Source organism: Crinia signifera, chromosome 3 (assembly GCF_055691185.1).
Source record: "Crinia signifera chromosome 3, ASM5569118v1, whole genome shotgun sequence".
In the NCBI taxonomy this organism is placed as follows: domain Eukaryota; kingdom Metazoa; phylum Chordata; class Amphibia; order Anura; family Myobatrachidae; genus Crinia; species Crinia signifera.
Window position 1 is genome coordinate 306,578,675 of NC_139219.1, and position 20,860 is coordinate 306,599,534.

The 20,860-nt window shown below is 45.8% G+C and overlaps 1 protein-coding gene across 1 annotated transcript in view; it reads left to right on the forward strand.

Annotated features, from left to right (window-relative positions):
* VSNL1 (visinin like 1) overlaps positions 1-20,860 on the forward strand; it is a 136,224-nt gene that overhangs the window by 39,377 nt on the left and 75,987 nt on the right. Inside the window, exon 2 of the mRNA XM_083178576.1 lies at positions 14,470-14,638. Within this exon, the coding sequence (XP_083034702.1) occupies positions 14,477-14,638 (162 nt within the window). The 5' untranslated portion in view covers positions 14,470-14,476. The remainder of the gene's footprint in view (positions 1-14,469; positions 14,639-20,860) is intronic.

The following is a 20,860-nucleotide window of genomic DNA, read 5'->3' on the forward strand; positions in this document are numbered from 1 at the left end:
AATCGTTCGTTCTGTGTGTGATACATAATTTTATATTGTTTTTAAGATTCAGGTGGAACGTCTTCTAAAGTGTCTCCATCAATCTTTACCCCCCTTTTTTTTTTATGAAAAATTATTATTTTATGTCCAGTATTTATGCTGTACTGTTGGAATTATCTAAAGAGTCAAAATGGCTGCCAGTGCAAAGCAATATGGCCGCCTGTAGGCTATTACTTCAGCGGGTCGTTCATCTCAGCGATGGAAATACAAACAGAAAATAATGCAGTATTATATTGCAATGGGATGCAGTTAATTTGCCGGCGGTCGGGATCCCGGCGGTCGGAATCCCGACACTGGAATCCCGACCGCCGAAATCCCGAAACTTTCTCCCTCTGTCGGTGTCCACGACACCCATAGAGGGAGAATAAAATAGCGTGCCGAGCGTAGCGAGGCACCGGGCCCGCTGCGTGGCGAGCGCAGCGAGCCCGCAAGGGGGGGCGATCCATGTCCCCCCCTTGTCGGGATTTCGGCGGTCGGGATTCCAGTGTCGGGATTCCGACCGCCGGGATCCCGACCGCCGGCAAATCGTATCGGATCCATTGCAATAAATTATCATTTTAAAACAAGCTTACTTACGCATTGCAAATGGAAAACGTAGATTCTTCCAGGGATGTTGAATATATTATTAATACCTTTTTTCCAAAAAAGTCCTGAGTCTGACCAGGATTTGGAACAGGTTGTTTGTGGGCCAGCATCATTCACACTGCAAATGGTACAGTGCACCTGGATCTTCAAGTTAGAGGAAAAGGCGTATAAGTGGGATAAAGCGCAACAGAATCTGCTGTGCTATATAAGAAACTGTAAATAAATAAATAATACGGTCGTTGGGTTGACCTATATATAGTGACATACATTAGGACAGGCCATAGGTCGACAGTGACTTAAGGTCGACATGAGAAATGTCGACATGAAAAAGGTAAAAAAAATAAAAATGTTTTTCATACCCTAAAATCCACTCGGGCGTGGAGGGAGAATAAAATACCCCACCCAAAGCAAGGCAAGGGGGGCGCAGTACACTTAGGCCAAGGGGTGGGCAATAAGCGAATCTCCAGCTGTTGATGAAGTACACATCCCAGCATGCCTTGCCTTAGTTTTGCTATTTGGCCATGCTAAAAAACTAATGCAAGGCATGCTGGGATGTGTAGTTCACAAACAGCTGGAGGGCCAATTGTTGCCATGTTGAAGTGAGTCGATATAGACACCCCCAAAAAATGTCAACCTTTATCATATCGACCTAAATTCTCTGTCGACATATAGTCCATGTTAACATAAGCTGTGTCAACCTATGGTATCTCGAACTAGGGGTGTTGACCTACATTAAGTTAGTATTTCTTTGATTCTCAGTCTCGATTGGACTTCTCTGGCCCATATCACTGATCAGGGATCAGAAATCAATAGGTAAGAATGTTCTGCCTGCAATGTCTGTATATGATGCTCAATTACTGTATAGGTACAGCTAAAATCCAGGAGCAAATGACACCACCAAAAGTATGTGTCGACAATGTGTGTGTGACCTTTTGACTATGTCAACCTTTTGTATCTGTTGACCTTAAGCTCTGTCTACTTCTTTCTTGTTGACCATGTTGACATTTTGACTCTGTAAACCTAATACATGTTGGCAATATGGGGTCGACATTTTGGCTGTTGCACTATACATTGAAACCCTATTAAGCCCATGCTTCATTCTAGCAGCAATCAAGCTTAAGGCAAGCACAGGCAACCACCCCTGCTCAGCTGGTCAGTCCAATTGGAACAGCAGACAGCAATGTCCGCATTGATGCAGTCGCGCCAACCCTCTTGGTTCGCAAGGTCCCATGAGACTCTGCTAGGGTCAAGCATCTCAATCCTGCCAGATCTATGGCTGGATGTATGAGGACACTTCTGTTTCAGGGTGAAGCGGGAGTAAATGCAGTTGTAACAAAGGAATAGAACAAATGACAAGGGGTCTCTGGATAAGATGAAGTCTTGAGCCCCATACACACATTAAGGGACGCTCCTGAGGCTGCCAGTAAAAGTCTGCATTAAATGCAGCCCCTGGGGTTAAACGCAGGGTGTATCTGCCCCTCACTTGGATAGATCAGGTCAGAGCAATTATCTGCGGGTAAATCCCACTACTCATTGAATCCTCCCCTTAGGCTTTTTAAAATAAAGTTTGGATAGTGTTCTCCTTTATGACACATTACCTGCTTGACTGAGGCATAATTATAAATTCAGCACGGAAAGTAAGGATGCTGCATATCTGATTATGTCTGGGAGTATTTAAATGTTTAAATGTCACCTTCATGTTCTGCATTTCAATGTGAGCACTCAGACGGGAAGACAATGTCAAATACATAAGCCATCGCAGATCATTATTCTGGAAGCTACAGGAGGACTAATAAGAGTCATTTGATGGTCAGCAAAGACACAAACCGTGCGTCGTCTGTAATGTGCTGTAACTTGCTGCACAGACGCTGTCCCTCACCATACATAACACGGATAGCAGAGATTATTCTCTGTGGCCTTGAGGTTGTATTTATTGACCGTTATTTATGTAGCGCAAACATGTTCTGCTGCGCTTTACAGCATTTAGACTATTCAGCCATTCGCAGTAGTCCGTAACCTAGTGATGCTTGCACTCTGTGGGCCTGATTCAGCTTGAATGCTCGCAGCAGCTTAGCATATGCAATCCTTAACACCTTGAGTGGTGGGTAACTGCACCTCACAGCGCAGTCCTTGGCTGGCCCATCCTGGAAAACGGGATCCACAAGCCCCCATTTCCAAAAAGGCTGGCCGCCCCAGTCCCAAGCCCTCCCCATGAACGGTGACTCTCAGCCCTCGGTTGTGCAATAATGTTTTCACTTATAAATCTTTATTTTTTCCATCTCATAATCTAATCTGAATCACATCTCAGAGATTCCTTTTTAGTTTTCCACAGATGTCAAGTTCCGGTGCTGGACACGCCTCCTTTGTTAGGGTCTGACAATGACCAGGGTTGAACACGGAACTTACCCATGTCAAGTGCAGTGTGAACGGGTGCCTGGACCGAGCGACCCGGGTCCCGTTCACAGTATGGAGGAGGCAGCACTGTCAGCTCCAAGTGCAGCCTCCTCCCAATCCCCGGGTGACGCGCCGCCACTCAGCTCCGCCCCGTGTGACGTCACCAACACGGCAATAAGCCGGGTCGGTGTCGGAGCTTTCAGACCGCATATGCCGTGTCGTTCTGAGGACAGGACCCGTGTGCTAATCCCCGGTGCGACACGGCATATGCGGTCTGAAAGCAGTATAAGTCTCTGGCTGATACTGCGATGACTGGTGCCCAGTGTAAAACTCTGTCGATGGTGAGCCTGTTGCGATGAGTTTTGGACATACTCTCACAGCTGCGAATAGATTTGTAGCCGTATCACATAAATTGGCAAGGCGGGCTTTCACTCTAGCAGGGGCGGCTTAACTGAACGTGGCCGTGTGATCAGGTCTGGATGGACCCCGTAGAACGTGTTTGGAATGTGCGCGTCTCTGTGTTCTGTAGACGGTGTGTTGCAGTTGGAACCTAAATGCTAGTGACATAATGGTGTCTGGAGTTTACTATTAAAAAGCAATGATAATATGTAAACAAATATGGTATTAATGAGACTGGGAGTCTAAGGCAATGCGAACACCTTCTGTTTGTGGCTAGGTGCCACGTCTGTGTTATTACACAAAGATGATCGTTTAGACACTTTACATATGCAGATTAATCTGTGCTGGGACAACACGATAGATATTTATTAATTGGCTCCGTCTTTTAATTGTCCTTTTTTTTTTGTGGAATTTACAACAAATCTGTGTTGTCATTATGATGCTGTTATGTAGTTTATTAATGAAAAAAAAAAATAGCCGATATCTTGCGTAATATAAGGTAAAAGGAGACGACTGTGCGTGTTTTTTTTCTAAAACGGCATTCATTTAGAAGGCAAAATCATTCCTTGTAAATGATTGCCGCTTTTAAAAAAAACGCACGACATCGGCCGGCATCCCGCATGTTAAGTAAAAACGTGATTTTATAATGAGACGCCCATGAAACGCTCAGAACACGGGGGGGGGGGTTAATAGGATGAGAGATTCAGAAAGTGAGAGATTTGAAAAGAAATCTCGAGTTTTTTTAAAGCGGCAATCATTTACGCCGCAAAACCAGTTTAGTTTAGTTGCTGCTTTAAAAAACTCGAGAGTTCTTACCAAATCTCTCACTTTCTGAATCTCTCACCCTATTAAATTTCACCCACAATCTCTTTTTGCAAGTCATTTTGGCCACCTCCGAGTGTTCACCCAGACTTGCAAGTCCTTCACTGTGGTCTTTTTATTTAAGGTGCCCATACACGTTGTGATAAGCAGCGTGCAATTCGACACAATGCAATGCGCGCTCCCGCGGGCATCACATCGCACAGTACAAAAAGTATGTGCTGCACATACTTTTTGTACTTCCCGCAGATCGCATCGCACGCAATCGCATGCAATACGCACGCGTGTGATGCAATAGTCCCGATAACGCATTGCATTGCATGTTGCTTATCGCAGCGTGTATGGGCACCTTAACACCTATGTATCTATAATATTTAGATTTGTTTTCCTATAATATGTTTCATTGGGTTTCTTTATGTTATTTAAGCTTTGCTGCAGCTGTGTGATTGCATACAGGGATGTGGTAGCGATAACTAAGGAATGTTGGAGATACTTGCAATATCTTCTGTGTTAAATCCTTAAATTCTATACAAGTGCACAATACATCAATAATCTAAAATACAAATACAATGGGCCCTTATGTGTGTTAATGATGTATACAAGACTTTGGGGGAAATTTACTAAAGGGGCCTACACACATGGGGCGAGATTCTCTAGTGAATGCGGCTGCACATCGCCGGCATTCCCATAGTTAATAATCGCATATGCACTAACATATGCGATTATTAAGGCAAAGGACAGCTCTTGGGATAAGAGCTGTCCTTTGCCTTGTGGTCGGCGATGTGCAGCGGGTCCCCCCTCCCTCCCTGGACCCGTTCCCGGCTCCACTTCCTCCTCCCTGCACTCGGAAGAGGTGCAGGGAGGAGGAGATCACTGTTCCGGGCAGCACAGCAGGAGGCTGTCCAGACACAGGTGAGGGGGGGTGGGGCAGATTGGCGGTTGGCGCGCGGGGCGGCGGGGAAGCGCCAACCCCTTCTAGAAGATAATATATAGAATCTGTTTTGCTTTGGAGAACAATGGCAGTGCATTGTGCACGCTGGCACATGTAGTCACTGGCCTAATACTCTGTAAAACTGGTATACAATTGTATCAGGGATGATGCTGTTGATGTTGGCGCTGGCCATGCAAGTTTGCTTATTCCCTTTCGTTGGCATACTGTGTGCAGTATAAATATTTACTTGTCAACTGTTGGCTCTTGTCATTTGGCCATGACTCTTAACTTTCCGAGAAAGGTATCTAGGCTGGCTGTAATGTGTATGTCATCAGTGCACAGTTGTTAGGTACAAGTGTCAGCCACAGAATGACCTATTGTTCTTTAGCACTGCCGCTTGGTGTTATTGTGTGTGTATTGTTTTCAAATGGGCCATCACGTCCTGTTTCAAAACAGGCCAAGCCCCTCCTTGTACACCTATCAAATAGATGGTCATGCCCCTTTAGTGGCCCATTGCCGCTTCATTCCTTTGGTGTCCCCATCATGCCACTGTCCAAATCTGTGTATCTGTGACATGACTCTACATAATCATAAAACTACTGTATTAGTGGCGCCTAGAATTCCTCTGCAACTCAGCCTTCATCTGGGTACACACTATGCGATATCGTTAGAGAAAGATATCGCTTGAACCTCTGGGTGAACAATATAGAACATACACACTAATCGTTTAGAGACGTCACCAGTGCCCCCCCCCCCCCCCCCCCCCGACAAATAAGCAGTCATTGACAGTGTAGTCAGACCAAAGAAGGAATCCTTAACAACCCACGGGAGAGTGCATCGTTAATGGCGTGGGTACACACTAGATGCATATACACAATAATATTGTTAATGGTATTGATAGGGATGCGGGTTAACATACCGACGGTCAGTGTACCAACTCCAACATCCCAACTGTCTCACAACACTGGTGTCGGAACTCTGAATACATTAGGATCCGACAACCGGGATCCCGATCAGTAAGTATGTGGGAGGCCGTGGAATGGGGGGGGTTTAGGTTTATGCACTAGTGGGGGAACTTGAGGTTATGCTGTGGTGAGGAAAAGGTTAGGCACTAGTGCAGGAGTAAGTGTTAGGCACTAGCGGGGACGGTTAGGGTCAAGCTACAGGTTGGGGGTGTTTAGGGTTAGGCTGTTAGAAGGGAGGGTTGGGGGGGAGGGGTTAAGTAAGTTGGTATTCTGACCACTGACCTCCTGACAGCCAATCATCCATAGGTATCCCAACTGGACACCTCCTACGGTTTTAAACACTCATAGTTGACAATGTAATTGCTATTGTACTGTATAATATTATAGCCAAGTGCAAGCAGGATAAAGGTGATGGAGTTTCTGGAGGCTGTCAGGGAAGTGTAAATAAACAAAGGCCTTTCCTGAGAATAATTTATGATGTGCCAATGACATGAGCCCATTGCTATTATCTACAGCCAGTTGGGCAAACAGTGCATTAATGGAAAGCTTTATACTGTATCTGCTGTTTGTTATTTTTATCACCTACATTTGTTGCTTATACCGGAAAGCGGTGCATGGCTCTGTCCCCGAGTACAATTATCTTTCATCCTATTTCTCGCAGTCATGTTGTTTTTCTCTTCCACCCACGTTTCAGTGGCATTGTGTGGATGCCCGCTGCCACGTGGAAAAGGAGACATCTGGGAAATATATTCCACCTACTGTCTTCCTCGCCCGGACTCCTACATGGCAAAGACATGTTTTCTGGTTTTTAAACCTACTATTTGTTCTACAAACCATTGAATGTATCGCATGAGTATATTAGTTTAAAGGAAGGGTATTATGTGTGTGTGTGTCAAAGTATACTCACACCTGCATGGAGGAATATAACATATATACAATGGGGCAAATTTATTTAGACGTAGTTTAAAGGCCTGTTCAAGTATTCAATTATTAGGAAACTTCCCAGAGTGGAAAACCAGCAGCTAATGTGCATTAATCCATAGATTCTGGGTTAACTGCTCGGAATCAATGGGATACCCCATGTGGTCAGGCCCAGAGGGTGCATTTAATGCAGATTTTCTTTGCAACTGCGTTAAATGCCCCATACTTGCAGACTTTGTAAAATTCCCGGAGAAGAGCGAAAGGGGGGAGGGGCGAGGCTACGTTTTGGGGGCGGGGCGAGGCTGCCGTCACCAAGCCCTGCCCCCATGACAGGCACCAGCATCAATTTGCGGGTCTGTGGACGGGGGGAGGGGCTAAAATGAAGCAAAATTACGCGATTCGTGTCATATTAGCTCCGCCCTCTCCCCGCGGACCTGCGAAATTCAGAGTTTATTACCGCGGGGAAGGGGGGTGCCGGGTCTCCTGCAAAAATGAGGGAGACTTGCCCACCTTCCCAGGGTGCCAGGATGGGGACCCGATTTGCGGGACCCTCCCGGCCATTCCAGGAGGGTAGGCAAATATGAAATGCCCCCTTAGGAACTTAGTAGTAGCAATAATTGACAGCGGGTGCTGGATGACGGCCTGACAGTCGGGATCCCAACGGTCATCATACCAACATCGGAACTCCAACTGTTCAAATGCCTGACAGTTGGAATCCCGACTGACAGGGGCTATTCTCCCTCTTGGGGGTCCACGACCCCCATAGAGGGAGAACAGAACCTGTGGCAAGCGCAGCAAGGGGCGTCTATGCCTTCACCCCCCTGTCGGAGTACCGGGGGTCAGGTTACCGATGTATCCTGACCCCTGAGCTACAGTATAGCCCCGTGGGTAATTGGATCTGCCTGGAAAACGACAGGAGCTGACTGATTGGTACTTTATCTCTCTCCACATTCTCTCCAAGATTTGATGCATCTCCCTCTGGACGATAATTAAAAAAATCGAAATCCTCAAGGAAGACTCATTGGAATCTGACAATTACCATTACAGCACTGTCCAGCTGTGCTAGTATTAATGGACTATTAAATAGGGGATGATGGGATAACGCCTAATTCAAATATAATTTGGAACTCATACCTATTTAAGTCCTTTTATATTAAGCCCAGGATTGTGAAACGTTACGTCAGTGAAATGTAATTTTGTAATTACAATGGCTTCTAGAGGATAAACCACCGGTCAGATTTATTCTCCCCAAAAACCTGAAAGATGGGATTTTTCGTGCCTACTCAGAGCCGTCAAGGGGGGAAAACAGTGCACCAACTTCGAGACCTGTGAGATTGCCAGATCTTATATCGTATACCTTTCATACCGCACAAATAACCCAGTTCCAAACCGGGTTGTTGTCGGGTCGAACTGGGTCACTATGCCGTGTGAAAGGGCCTTTTGAAAAATCCCGGGTCCAGCAACCCGGCAATCCGACCCGGGTCAAAGGAAGGGTTCTACCTGGGTCCCGTTCACACTATAGGGAGGAGTGAGCGAGGAGTCAGCCTCCTCCCCCACTTCCCCGGTGCCGCTCCGCCGCTCCACCCCGCCCTCCAGATGGCATCAGTGACCTGGCTTATTGCCGGGTTGCTGTGAGAGTTTCACCTCACAAATGCCAGGTTGCTCCCAGGACTTGCCAGTCTCCAAATCCCAGGTGCGACTATATGCTTAGGACATACATCGATATTAGGAACAAAAATACTATAAACATTTATTTTTAAATGATTTTCTTCAGTGAAGCTAGCATCAAGTAAATGACACAGGACTAACTAATATAGTATATTCTTTTCTGTGGATGCTGGTATCGATACATGACCTGGTAATTCTGGCATGTCCAAACTATCACCCTCCAGCATTTGTGAAACTACCAAGTCCCAGCATGCCTTGACACAGTTTTAGGGAATGCTAAAACAATGGCAAGGCATGCTGGGATGTGTAGTTTCACAACGGCTGGAGGGCGACAGTTTGGACATGACTGTGGTAATTGGACTGGTAATCTTATCTTATTTTAGAGACATGCACCGCTCACACCTATCCCCTGGCCACCCATGTCTACAAATTCTAATTTCTACTAGAAAACATAACGACTTTTATATCTGTAATGAAATAGTGGTTAATTAAGACAAATCCTTTGGCTTAATTATTAAGGTGTAATCGCTGAAATGTTTCTCAGGCCGCTGAGGACTTTAAGAAGTCAGATTGGCTGATTGCCCGTGTACTGATTTCAGGCTACACAAGGATATTAAGCAATGTAATGGATTATATGAGGAAAATTGCAAGTTGTCTGGGGATTAATAAAGTTTAGAGATGTTGACTCGAAAGAGTATTGGGCCCTGGTTCTGCAAGTATATCAGATGGCATCTCTGACAGAAGGTAATGGGATCCAGAATGATAGGTCAAGATGCATTAGGTAGACATTCACTAAAGGTCAACAAGCAAAAGTTTAATGTGACACAGAAAAAGTCTGTGAGTTTTTTATGATTTTTTTCCATTTTTTAAAAACCTTTTCATACATAGGGGGGGATGTTCTAACATCCGCACCCCAGCTCCGCCCCCCTTCGCCGCCCATCGCATTAATAATTATTGCATATGCACTAACATATGCGATAATTATGGCAAAGGACAGCTCTTGCGTTAAGAGCTGTCCTTTGCGGTGAGAGTTAGCCGGTCCCACGGGAACCCGGCGGCTCTCCCCTACCTCCCTTATACGGCGCTGCTGCTGCTGCGCCGGGCTCTCCTCCTCCCTGCACCCAGAAGAGGATTACAGTGCAGGGAGGAGGAGGTTACAGGTCCGGGCAGCACAGCTGTGTGCTGCCTGGACACAGGTGAGGGGGGGGTCGGGGTCGGTGCGGGGCGGCGGTGGGACGGTGTGGGTCGCGGTAGAAGCCCATAGGCGATAATATTTTTCAGGAGACGGGCTGAGGAAGTTGTCAACCTGAACTAAAACCCGCATGCCAGGTTACTGCTGCGAGGGGTATCACCAGCAAAAGCTAGACCCCCCCCCCTGCCGGTCCGCACCCACCCCCGCCACTCCCCCCTCACCTGTGTCTGGGCAGACACCTGCTGTGCTGCGCAGACCATTGACCTCCTCCTCCCTAGCCCCGTACTTCCCCTTTCGGGTGCAGGGAGGAGGAGGAGAGTCCTGGAGCAGCAGCAGCTGGGTACAGCAGGAAGGGGGAGAGCTGCTGGGGACCCGCTCACCCCCATTGGCTGCTGCGCAAAGGACTATATATCACATATATTAGAGCATTTTGATTGTTGACCTTGCCCATGTCGACCTAGACCCATGTCAACCTAATGGTGTCGACCCAATGCTTGTCGACCTAATGACCGTATCCCTTAAATTTACTAAGATGGGAGTTCTGTTGAAAATGGGATGTTCTCCATAGCAACCAATTTGATTCTTATATATTTTGCACCTTCTAGAAGGTGCCTAATAATCTAGCTCCAGTTTCCAATATGGCCGCAAAGACGTACAAGCCGCACCTCTGTGTATATCAGTATGCTCTGTAAACGGGGCCCACCGCCTGTGGTCGGCTACACTTTTTTAAAAGGTTTCCATTGTATAATAATACCAATTAATGGTGTTCATAATTGATATACCAGCCTGTCAGCGTATCAGGAAAGAGCCTGATAGCAACAGTGATGACTGTTAGGTGCTGACGTCCAAAGAAACCAAGGTAAACATTTATATTTTTGCAGAGTACATAGTGTGTCATTGTATAATATAAAGCTTTATTGTGCATGGAAAGTGCAAGTATTGTTTTCTTTGGAAACAGATTTATACGTCAGGTTGACAACTTCCTCAGCCCGTCTCCGGAAAAATATTATGGAAAGCATCCTCTCAGTCTGTGTATGTGTCTCTGATCCAAAATGGCTGCTTTATGTTCAGTTATAAGTAGGAGAGTTCCATCTATGTTAGTCTACATCAGGTAGGGTAACCACCCATCCAGGATTACAGCAGGTTCCCGGACAACTGTGGTTCTCCAACTGTTGTGAAACTACACATCCCAGCATGCCCTGCCACAATTTTATCATCCCCTAATAGCAAAATTGTGGCAGGGCATTTTGGGACTTGTAGTTTCATAAACAGGTGTAGAGCGGCAAGTTGATCGGACCTGGCCTAAAAGTGTCTGTTTTGTTTTTTCCCTCTGGAAAACCACAGAAAATTGGTCCTGCTGAAGAACACACTGTGGTTTAAACAAAAGTCCTAACGGTTCAGTGATTTCACCCATTTAAAGGGAACAGCAGATTTTTGGAGTATTTGTGTTAAGGCCTTCATACACTAAGCCGAAGTATTGCATGCAACCTCACATGCGTTACCTCAACAACTCCCCACTGGAGAGCCGCTGGGCTCCCCAGGAGTTAAGATCACATACAATACATCGGATTTGGTCCGTGTGCATACGGTATATCGTATGCGATGTAATTCACTGCCCAAGGATGCTACAAATCGTTGTGGCAGCCATGGTGATCTCTGTATCCAATCCGATGCTCAAGAGACTGCGCATCGGATTAGAATCGGAAATAATTGTTCTAAAATATGATACTTTTGACACCATTTTTCGGTCCGATGACTTGAATATAATGTATGTGTGTGTGTGTGTATATATATATATATATATATATATATATATATATATATAGTCCATATGACTGGCACTCACACGTGTTCTACTGGCTTGCTGGGGTGATCATCCAAAACAATGAACCATGTCCAGTGCTTATCATAAAGTATAGGAGAATGGACTCACTCACCAGTCTGTTTGAGGTAACAAGTTTGTTTTAATCAGGCAGCATGGCAAAGGCTTTGTAGCATAATCAACGTTTCGGTCCACCTTTGGGACCTTTGTCAAGATGTATATATATATATATATATATATATATATATACATGGAAAGGGATTGAAAAGTCTGCGCCCAACTGTCAGTCAGTATTAGAAAATACCAGTTAGTGGGTCCTTTGTGTCTCACACAGAGGGACAGATGTACCAAAAGTCCAGTAACAAAAGGACCTGCAGCTGCTTCTTTCTTTATGGGGGAAGTCTCTGGAATCCACAGAGCAAACAAATCTAGAAGAGGGCAGAAAGAAGGCGCTTCATGGTGTAGTATTTTAGAAGACACAATTTATTTAAAAGATAAGCCCCGGTAAGGGTTAACATGAACTCGTACCGAATAAAAAGGCTCTGTGGACTGGGTACCACATGGCATAAGTTTTTAAAACCAAGGCATATGCTGCTCACACTGTACCAGGTACTTGGGTGCACTCGAACGCCGCAGGGCTGGATTATATAAATATATATATACAGTGATCGCGAAAACCCCCCAAAATTATGGGTCCCTGGGACCCCTCACTTAAAAAAATCGGGGTCCTATTTGACCTTTTCTGGGTCCCAACTGAATAAAGCCTCCTCTCCCCTTCCCCAGCATGGCACATACAGAAGCCTCCTCCTCTTCCATATGGCATATACCCTGAGCCAAGTGCCAGCCTGAGCCTATTTTTTTCGGGGGGTAAGCAACAAACAGATTTGGGCACCCCAAAACTGTGGCTATTGGGGGGGGGGGGGTTCAATTGGCAATTTGCCCACTCACATTAAGCAAGATACACTTATACTTGAAAAAGGCATGTCGGAATAGGGACACCTGTGCTGCACCAATCAGGATTCTGCCCCTGTCCATTGTTTCTAGAACAAAATTAAAAGTAATGGCAGCAGGAACAGGAGGGATAGGGTTTGTGAAATCCCAGCAGAGTCTATAGGCTCCTCTCTTACAGGCAGCTCTGCCTGTTAAGAGTTAATTGGTGAGCTGCAGCCTCTCTGCCAGCCGTGCAGTAAGGGGAGGAAGGACAAGTGGGCCATTAAAAGCCAGCACTCAGAGCCTGGAGGAGGTGACAGTGACGCACAAGAGAGCAGCACCGCGAGGTAGGAGAGGAGGAGGGAAGTCTGCAGCCCGAGTCCTGCTAGCAATAAATCCCCTTACATGACACAGCCAAGCAGCCTGCTAAATGGACCATGCACCCCTCTTACCTCCTACTTCCTGCCTGGGTCTGCTCCGTGCTCACTGTCACACCTCCCTGGTTCTTGCCCCCAATGCTGGTTCCTCGTGCTCCGTCCTCACACCAGCCGCAGCTCTGTTCCCCTGCTGAGCAGCTGCTTCTGGTGTTGGCTCCAGCCGTCTGTTGTTGAGGCACAGGGCGGGATGTATCAACATACATCTCCGCCCTTCGCACGGCAGCCGCCGCGATGCTACCGCATATGTACTAACATATGCGGCCAGCATCGGGCTGCGGTAACGGAGACCCCCGCGATACCTGTGATGTGGGCTGCGGGGGTCTCCGTCACCTCCCGGCGGCTGCCAGCGTCCCCCTGCGTCTCCTCCTCCCCCCTGAAGCCGGATGTCCTCCCGGCTGTGACACCAGGGGGAGGAGGAGGTTAAAGGAGGACGGGAGGGGGGGGCGGACGGCGTACGGCGGGCGGCGAAAGAAGCCCATAGGCTTCTATAGGGTATCGCCACCCTCTGGGTGGCGATACCCTGGCCAGCGAAAAGGGGGCGAACCGGTGATGATACATAGGAAAATGCGGTAAAACGGGGGTTTTACCGCATTTTCCCTTTAGTACATCCCGCCCATAGTGCAGGAGCCAGCTTACGCGGCTTCTGTGCACTGCTGCCTAAGACTCTGCGGTGACAGGGACTCTTTCATTTTCGCACCCAGCAGATGTGTGAAGTGCCTGTAAGTCACACTGTGTATTCTCCACTGTCACATCACAACTGAGGGGGAAACAGATCCCTCTGCCCTTGTCGCGCATATTAACATGGCGTGCACGCCGAAATGGGCAGAGCGGGTCCCAGGGGACCCAGCCATTCATAAAAAGTGAGTCTCTGGTGCTCCAAAGTGGGTAAAATACTCGCTATATATACAGCCTTTAGCACTCCTGCCACCCCTGATGGGGTTTGTGCACTCCGGTGCCCTTCTAAGGGGTTACAGTGGGCCCAATAATACGTAGAAATGATCAGGCGGCACTCGAAGAATTTTTTCAGCAAAGCAAAATGTGTATTAAAACAGTAGACACATCAACGTTTCGGGGAGAGTTTCTCCTTCATCCTGATCCATTTCTACGTATATATATATATATATATATATATATATATATATATATATATCAGTCCAAGGATTCCCCGTGGAAGGGGAAAAAACGTCACTCTGAAGACGGTTTTAGATACTGTATATATATACTCTATATGTATACTGTATATATAAATGAGTCACTTACTATAGCTTTGTGTGTGTGTGTGTGTGTGTGTGTGTGTGTGTGTATATGTGATTTTGTTTTACGTCTTCCAGCATCCCCTGACACAAATGTGTTTTCTTTCCTTCTAGAAGCAAAATGGGTAAACAGAACAGCAAACTTGCCCCCGAGGTGATGGAGGATCTGGTGAAGAGCACAGAGTTTAACGAACATGAACTGAAACAGTGGTATAAGGGATTCCTGAAGGACTGCCCCAGCGGCAGACTGAATCTCGATGAGTTTCAGCAGCTCTATGTAAAGGTAGGATACTGGCAGCTCATTTATTTGGTACATTTGTTGCTGTTCCCTTCCAGACGCAGATAAATCATCGACTCAAGGCGCTCAGTTCCGTAACAAAACAAGCGGCGGTCTAAACGTAAACCTTGGTACCAGCATCAAATTTATTTAATTGACAATGTGAAATGCCTGCTTATGAGCAAATCTCTGGTACAAGCCGTGATTGATGTGGTAAACTTGCGTTTACCACATCAATCACGGCTTATACCAGTGACTTGACAATAAAATAGAAATGTTTACTATCTAAGCTGTCATCCCTTTTTATATCTTATATTTTCCCTAATATTCCTTAATTTTTTTTACTTTCCTTTTTTTATTTGTGTCAATTTTTATATATTGATGTATCTCCCCCAATGTCACTGGCTGAATGCAAGCAATGTTTCATATAATGATTGTGACAAATGTATGTAGGATTTCTGCTTATACGCATTGGGGGTTGTTCTGGTTGACTCACCGTGGTCTCATGCACATGTGCAGAAATGTACATGCGCAAAGGAAACGCATTGGCCCCATGCAAACGCACGCGGCCCTGCGAATAAACCTGAATAAGGTCCCTTGAGAGGCCCATTTATCAATGAGTGATAAAACTCGTTGTGAATGATGAAACCTGTTGTGTGTGTGATAAATGGTTCTCCAGCCAATGAGCTCCTAATTGTCATTTTTCAAACGCATGAGAACTGGGAGCTGATTGGCTGGAGCACCATTTATCATGCGGAGCACGTTTTATCATTCATAGTGAGTTTTATCACTCTTTGATAAACGAGTCCCTGCATTTTAATGGAAAAAGACAAAACAAGAGCAGATTTTATTGGAGATTACTTTAGCTGGGTGACAGGTCATTTTCAGGGAACATTAGCCTCTGTAATCTATATCTGCCCTATACATTAGTGAGGGTGACATTTACGATGATGATATAGATCCGGTGAGATTCCGCAGCTGCTGGAAATGTTATATTATTTTGCTATGTAATAACAAAACTGTTGTAGGTGACAGTGTAACTATGAGGTGCCTTTTCTTCTCTGTACTGATGTATAGTTGCCATATACCTTCCCAGATTAATCCACATGTTGCTGTAACATAATTAATGGTATTTTTATGTTCATATTATTTATTTATTTATAGCTTCTTGTATAGCGCAGCATATTCCGTTGCGCTTTACAATTGGAAACAACAGTGATTAAACAAACTGGGTAGAAACAAACCGACATAGAGGTAGGAGGGCCCTGCTCGCAAGCTTACCATCCATAGGTATAATAGGAGGGATACATAAGGATAGAATTCCATAGCATGGCAGTCCCAACCAGATTACTAGACAGTACTGATGGGATGCAATTAGATATGAATGCTACTAGAGGTTATGTGGGGGTTCTGGAATATGATAAGCTTGCCGGAAGAGGTGAATTTTCAGGGAACGCTTGAAAGTTTGGAGGCTAGAGGATAGTCTTAGTGTGCATGGAAGGGCATTCCATAGGGTGGGTGCTACCCGACAAAAATCCTGCAAGTGTAAGTGGGAGCGAGTAATGAGTGTGGATGAGAGACGCAGATCTTGTGCAGAGCGGAGAGGTCTGGTGGGGATATATTTTGAGATAAGCAAAGAAATGTAAGTCGGTGTAGTCAGACTAATGGCTTTGTATGTAAGTAGAAGTATTGTAAATTGAATGCAGTAAAATACAGGCAACCAATGGAGGGACTGACAGAGCGGATCAGCAGACGATGAACGTCTAGCCAGGAAGATCAGCCTTGCAGCTGCATTCAGAATGGATTGTAGCGGTGAGAGTCTTTTCTTAGGAAGACCGGTAAGGAGGCTGTTGCAATAATCAATGCGTTATATAATGAGTGCATGGATTAGAGTTTTTGCAGTGTCTTGTGTAAGGTATGGACGGATTTTGGATATGTTTTTTAGATGCATGTAACATGATTTAGAGACAGATTGAATGTTAGGAATAAAGGACAGTTCAGAGTCGAGGATGACCCCTAGGCAGCGAGCTTGTGGGGTGGGATTGATTGTTGTGTTCTCAACAGTAATAGAGATATCAGGATGGTAACTGTTCTTGGCTGGTGGGAATATAATTAATTCTGTTTAGGAAATGTTGAGTTTGTGGTGGCGAGATGACATCCAAGATGAGATGGCAGAGAGGCATTCAGAGACACGGAGCAATACTGATGGCGACAATTCAGGGGAGGATAGATAGATTTGAGTATCATCAGCGTGCAGATGATACTGAAATGCCAAGAGAGGAGGTATAGATTGAGTAAAGCAGAGGACCTAGGACTGAGCCTTGTGGTACTCCAACTGACAGAGGTAGTGAGGAGTAGGTAGAATCAGAGAAGCGAACACTGAAAGCGATTAGATAGGTAAGATGAGAACCAAGAAAGGACTGTGTTATGAAGACCTAGGGATTGTAGTGTTTGTATGAGAAGAGAGTGGTCAACAGTTTTAAAGGCAGCTGAGAGATCTAGAAGAAAAAGAAGTGAGAAATGGCCTTTAGATTTAGCAGTGGCCAGATCATTGTCTACTTTAGTCAGTGCTGCCTCTGTGGAGTGTAGAGAGCGAAAGCCTGACTGAAGTGGGTCCAATAAGTTGTAGCAGTTAAGAAAGTGTGTGAGGCAAGTGTGGGCAAGTCTCTCAAGTAGCTTGGAGAGGCATGGGAGCTGAGAGATAGGACGGTAGTTAGAGAGACAGTTTGGATCAGAATTGTGTTTTTTTTAGAATGGGAGTAATAAGTGCATGCTTAGAAGTGATTTAAATGTATTAAAAAGTTGCTTGGGGTTAGTGACATGAGAAGAGATGAGAGATTGAAAATAGGTTTGTTTAGCAGTGTCCAGAGCATTACAATAGGAGTGGTAGGTAGTCTTGAATGTGAGGAAGTCACTTGGATTTTGAGATTTACGCCACCGACGTTCAAATCTACGTGATAGTTTTTGCAGGTGCCTTGTTACTTTAGAGTGCCACGGTTGGCATCTAAGCCTACGTGTATTGTGAAGAGAAGCTGGAGCAGCTTCATCAAGGGCAGTTTGTAGAGTCTGGTGCAGGTGGGTTACAGCTGTCTCAGGACAGGCAAGTGTAGAAATGGGTGAGAGCAGTTGTTGCATAGGTAGAAAGTTGTTGAAAATCAATAGCATTAGTATTTCTGTGGGTTAGAGGAGGCTTGCATGATTTAGGTATTATAGAGTTTGGAGAAATGGAGGAGGTTGAGAAGGTGATATGGTTGTGGTCCGAGAGAGGGAATGGGGCGTTAGTGAATTCAGAAACAGGGCATAGCCTAGTGAATACCAGATCAAGGCAGTGGCCCTCCTTGTGAGTAGAGGAGTCAGACCATTGGGAGAGGCCGAGAGCGGAGGTTAGAGAGAGGAGTTTAGAGTCATGAGGTGAAAGTGGGTTATCGATAGCGATATTGAAATCACCCATGATGATGGTGGAAATGTCAGGAGATAAGAAGTGTGGGAGCCAGGCAGAGAAATCTTCCAGAAATTGATGTTTGGGAAGCCCAGGTGGGCGATAGATAGCTGCGACACGCAGAGAGAAAGGGGTGATAACCTTGATAGAGTGAACTTCAAATGATGTGAATGTGAGTGATGGAACGGGTGGTAGGACTGTGTATGTGCACAGCTGGGACAGTGATATACCTACCCCACCTCGTTTACTGTTACCAGGCCTGGAGGTGTCGGCACCACCATGTGTTTACGTCGACAATCATGCCCACACGTGATGCAAATGGTTCCTCAGTCTAATCACCAAAATCCTGCATTATAAGCAACTTCGAAATTTCACAGACAAGTCATTGGATCAACGGACATTATAACTGGGATAACAGAATGGCAGTAAACTGAACATACAGTAGACATGCACATCAATAGGGTGTGCACTGCTGGAGGGGTGTGTCTAACACTGATTATTGGGTGTGTCTTGCATCTCCTGCTGTGCTTGTATAGCATGATTATACAATTAGTGTATGTACACGTTATGCCAGGCAGAGCCCCTGTTACACATGTTATGCCAGACAGCGCCCCCTGTCACATGCCTTATACCAGGTAGAGAAGGAGAGGAGGGGGGCAGAGAGGGGGAATGAATATTACCTGTTGCCAGCATTTGCAGACTCTAATGAGGACAGGCACTTCCCAGCATTAGGCTGGGAAGTGCCCTAAATTGTCCCCTAAATTGTGGCACAGCTGCAGCAGCCTTGGAGGAATGAGGGAGAGGAAAGAGTGTATATGTTATGGAAACCATAGCACAGCGCATTTCCATGCATTTGAATATCCACCACCCACTCCCTGTCGATAAATGCCCAATATATTTCCTATACATTTCTAAGTGTTCTTCAATTGTTCCTGTGACTCTGTAGACACAAACTGCAGGATGCACGCGCTGCGTAACATTTTTAGAAACTAGATTTGTACGCAGTTGAAAAACTTCTTGCATTAATATCGGCATTGCATTTGGCCCAGGCCCTAAACATTAAAGAGTTTACAAATTTGTTTAACCCCTTCAGTGGTGTTTTTTTTAGGGAGTGCTCCCCACTGGGCGAGTTTTTTATGTGGGCAGCGCTCTCTTAAAAAAAAACACACCACTGCCTCCCCTGGGCCGGGCAGCGCCGCTGAACCGTCAATCAGCCGCTGCCCGGCCCTGCGTCCTGTCCCTACATGCTGCGACCTGCAGTCGCAGGCTTCAGTGTAACAGCCGGGGGGCGGGGTGATCGGCGGCACGACGGAGGGGAGGGAGCCGGGCTGAAGCTGCCTGGGTTCAGCAATGAACTCAACAGCGCTGCCCGGCGCTAACCATTTGCAATCCCGAGAATTTTCCAGGCTTGCCAGCCTGGGCATTAAAGCATAGCCTGGAAAATTCTCGTGTTTACCAGCGAAGGGGTTAATGGAACATTGAGTACTCGCTTTTCTAATACATATGCAGATTTACAGAATCAAATGATCCAAAATCGTGTGTTCCCCTTTTTTTTTTACCTTTTTACTGAATATAATTATATCAGCACAGCAGGCCCTCCTGCCATTTATAAGGATACCTATAATTGAGAACAGGTAACCTTCTTAGGTAGCTGACAACACTTACGCTGGCCTGGCCTAGAGAGAAGTTAAGTGCAATGTTGATGTTTTAAACAAATAAATGAATGTTTTATACTATGCCATACCTCTAAACTGTCCCAATTTTCATGGGAGAGTCACAATTTTTTGAGACAGTGCCACCACCTACTTGTGGGAAACAGTGCTGATTGGTTGCCATGGGGAACTTCTCTACTGGCTCACTACTCCTACATTATCACTTCATACATCTACCACTGAATGACTAGTTCAGTGTACAGCGGACATATGTACCTGATGTGATATAAACAGCACACCGCCCCAACACAACCAAACCATGTCCAAGCGACACAACCAACCCGTCTATTAGAGGCTCCAGAGGGTGGACTGCAGCACAGTTCAAAATTCAAATAGGGGAGCCACTGCCACCAACTGCCATTCTAAATTGACTCACTGGCAGCTGATGTTGCTTCCATTTGAGATTTGGACTGTGCTGCAGTCCCACCTCTGGATCCGCCACTGGATATCAGAGGACATGAGTGGTGTGGTTCTTATTTCGACTAGCCTGGGCCTGTAATTGCTATTGTGATGAGCCTAGACCAGTGGTAGACAACTCCGGTCCTCGAGAGCTACCAACAGTTCACATATTTTAGACCACCTAGCTGCAGCACAAGTGCACTCATTACTCGCTGACACATTTTAAAAGATTCACAGGTGGAGCTAATTACTTCACTTGCGATTCTGTGAGGAGATCTGGAAAACATGCACTGTTGGTAGCTCTCGAGGACTGGAGTTGGCTACCCCAGGCCTAGACTTATTTGGCACACTTTTGCTTTTGATAAGTCACCAAGAGGAGCATAAAGGACAGTAAGATAAGTAAGTTCTCTAATGTTGGTGTGACTTCTTGGGTTTTGTAGTGTTTGAACCTCTTATTTTAAATCTGTTGTTTTTTTTTTTTGCTTATGAGTCTCGCGTGTGTTGCTTTTATACCTTAACTGCACAGATATCTAAGTTTTCTCCTAAACTAGACCCATTGAAGAGCCTCCTAAACATGCCTGCATTACCAGCTTGAAGCTAGGATAGACCCCCCACGGGTACTAGTCTGGTTTGTGTTATATTTGTGTTTGTGTGATATTTGTGTAACGCAGGCGTGGG